General features: G+C 54.4%; 1 protein-coding gene across 1 annotated transcript; it reads right to left on the bottom strand.

The window, feature by feature from the left end:
* Positions 1–652: 652 nt before the first annotated feature.
* Positions 653–1,585, bottom strand: LOC309585825 (olfactory receptor 14J1-like; the record flags this gene model as incomplete). The annotated part of the gene is made up of 1 exon (XM_082303665.1): positions 653–1,585. One exon carries the CDS (start codon positions 1,583–1,585, stop codon positions 653–655), a length of 933 nt encoding a protein of 310 aa, XP_082159791.1.
* Between the last annotated feature and the right edge of the window lie 861 nt (positions 1,586–2,446).

The following is a 2,446-nucleotide window of genomic DNA, read 5'->3' as shown; positions in this document are numbered from 1 at the left end:
CTCCAGGACTCGCTGTGATCCACCTGTGACTCACATGCCAGGGCCATAAAATTCTGAAAAACTTCACTCATCAGCCCAGCAATTCCAGCCACTGCTGTCTACTTTTAAATAACACAAAACTGTCAACCCCTCCTGTGCTCACAGGAGCACCACAGAGCAGGAGAGCAGCGCAGCAGCCAGAGCTGAGGACTCCCACAAGGACAGAAGGACAGCGTGGAAGGATAAACAGAGCAGCTCTGAAAGCACCGAGTGCTGCTGCTCCCTGGCCCTGCTGCTGTGCTGGGACTCAGCTTCTCTCCCCCTCTGCACACAGGCACTGCCCTGCCAGATTCAGATGAGGTTTCAAAGGAAGCATTTTTGACCAACAAGTTGCTGCAGGATCCTTTATTTTGCTAAAGTGCACAGAGGAGGTGATTCCTCATTTCCATTGTCTCTGGGTAAAATTCGAGGTGTAAGCAGTGAATTATAAATAGGATGAATGATCCCAGTAATAGGATGGTGATGATGGGATAAATAAAGTTTCATTGTGCACAACATTATCACAAAATGACAAAGGAAACCCTGCACACACACAACCACTCTGAAAAGCTTGAGCAGACAGGCTGGGCCTGCACTGAGTTACACTGCAGCTGTGGAGAACAAAACCAGCACTTCACTGCTGCTGAAAAAATCCAGTCATCATTTTCCTCAGGGCATCCCTGAGCTCCTGGTTCCTCAGGCTGTAGATGAGGGGGTTCAGGGCTGGAGGCACCACCGAGTACAGAACTGACAGGGCCACATCCAGGGATGGGGACGAGATGGAGGGGGGCTTCAGGTGAGCAAATGCTGAAGTGCTGAGGAACAGAGAGAGCACGGCCAGGTGAGGGAGGCACGTGGAAAAGGCTTTGTGCTGGCCCTGATCAGAGGGGATCCTCAGCACAGCCCTGAAGATCTGCACATAGGAGAAAACAATGAACACAAAACAGCCAAAGAGCAAATAGACACTGACAGCGATGAGCCCAAGTTCCCTGAGGTGGGATTTGGAGCAGGAGAGCTTGAGGATGTGTGGGATTTCACAGAAGAACTGGCCCAGGGCATTGCCCTGGCCCAGGGGCAGGGAAAATGTATTGGCCGTGTGCATGAGAGCGTAGAGAAAGGCACTGGCACAGGCAGCTGCTGCCATGTGGGCACAAGCTCTGCTGCCCAGGAGGGTCCCGTAGTGCAGGGCTTTGCAGATGGACACGTAGTGGTCGTAGCACATGATGGTGAGGAGAAAATCCTCTGCTGAGAGGAAGAAGAGAAAGAAAAACACCTGAGCAGCACATGCTGAGTAGGAGATGTGCCTGGTGCCCCAGAGGGAATTGTGCATGGCCTTGGGGACAGTGGTGCAGATGAAGCCCAGGTCGGTGAGGGCCAGGCTGAGCAGGAAGAAGAACATGGGGCTGTGCAGGTGCTGGCCGCAGGCTCCGGCGCTGATGATGAGGCCGCTGCCCAGGAGGGCAGCCAGGGAGATGCCCAGGAAGAGGCAGAAGTGCAGGAGCTGCAGCTGCCGCGTGTCTGCCAATGGCAGCAGGGGGAAGGGGCTGATGGAGCTGCTGTTGGACATTGGCTGTGTCCGGGCATTGGGTTCTGCCACAGAGAAAGTGAAAGGTTAGAGGAGATCTGTAAGCACAATCAAAGCCATTTCCTGTACACCCTCCCCTGGAACACACACAGACACCCTTTTTTGTTTAAGAGTTCTGAGGTTTTTGGTTTTAATCTCCCCCCATATCTCTCCTGGTATTCTTGGATATCAGAAATCCTCAGCATTTCTGCTGCCCTCAGGGAGAACAGAGCAACTTTTGCAAGGCAAGATGATGAGTGGACACTCAGAGGAGGGTCTCTGTCATTCTGACCTGTTCAGAGTTTCTCTGTTTCACTTTTCTCAAATGCAGAATGTTCACCCTCCCATGTTTCCCTTAAAGATCACCAGGTGCTGCTGGGAGCAGATGGATCCACCACAGACCCCCAAATGTCCGTCCCTCTCTCAAGGTCTCAGCACCACATTCGTAGCCGAGGACACCCCTGGCTCATTTCACCAACCCAACAGCATTTGCACACTTGTAGCATCTCTGCTTTTCTCCTCTCTCTGGGCCTTTCAGATAACACAAAGATGCTTCAGGACACGTTTGCATCCTGGAGGAAACTCCCAGCTTAGAAGGAAACCTCGGGGAGAGAGCCAAGAGTCCCAGAGCTGGCACTGGACGAAGGGAGATTGAGCTGCTGCCCTGGCTGCACTGACAGCCCTGCCCACAGCCGGGCACTGGGGCCAGCGTCACCCTGAGCCAGCTGTGCCCCCTCCCAGAGCCCCCAGGGCCAGGCAGCTGCTCCCAGCCCTGTGCTCTGCAGAGGGAACTGGGCCCGGGGCTGCAGAGCTGCCCCACGGCTCTGCTGCAGCTCTGCCTGCCCAGGAGGGGCTTCACGCCTT

The sequence above is a fragment of the Coloeus monedula genome (assembly GCF_965178545.1).
Source record: "Coloeus monedula genome assembly, contig: HAP1_SCAFFOLD_492, whole genome shotgun sequence".
Classification (NCBI taxonomy): domain Eukaryota; kingdom Metazoa; phylum Chordata; class Aves; order Passeriformes; family Corvidae; genus Coloeus; species Coloeus monedula.
The sequence above is the reverse complement of the archived record's forward strand: the minus strand, read 5'-3'. Positions and strand labels throughout refer to the sequence as shown.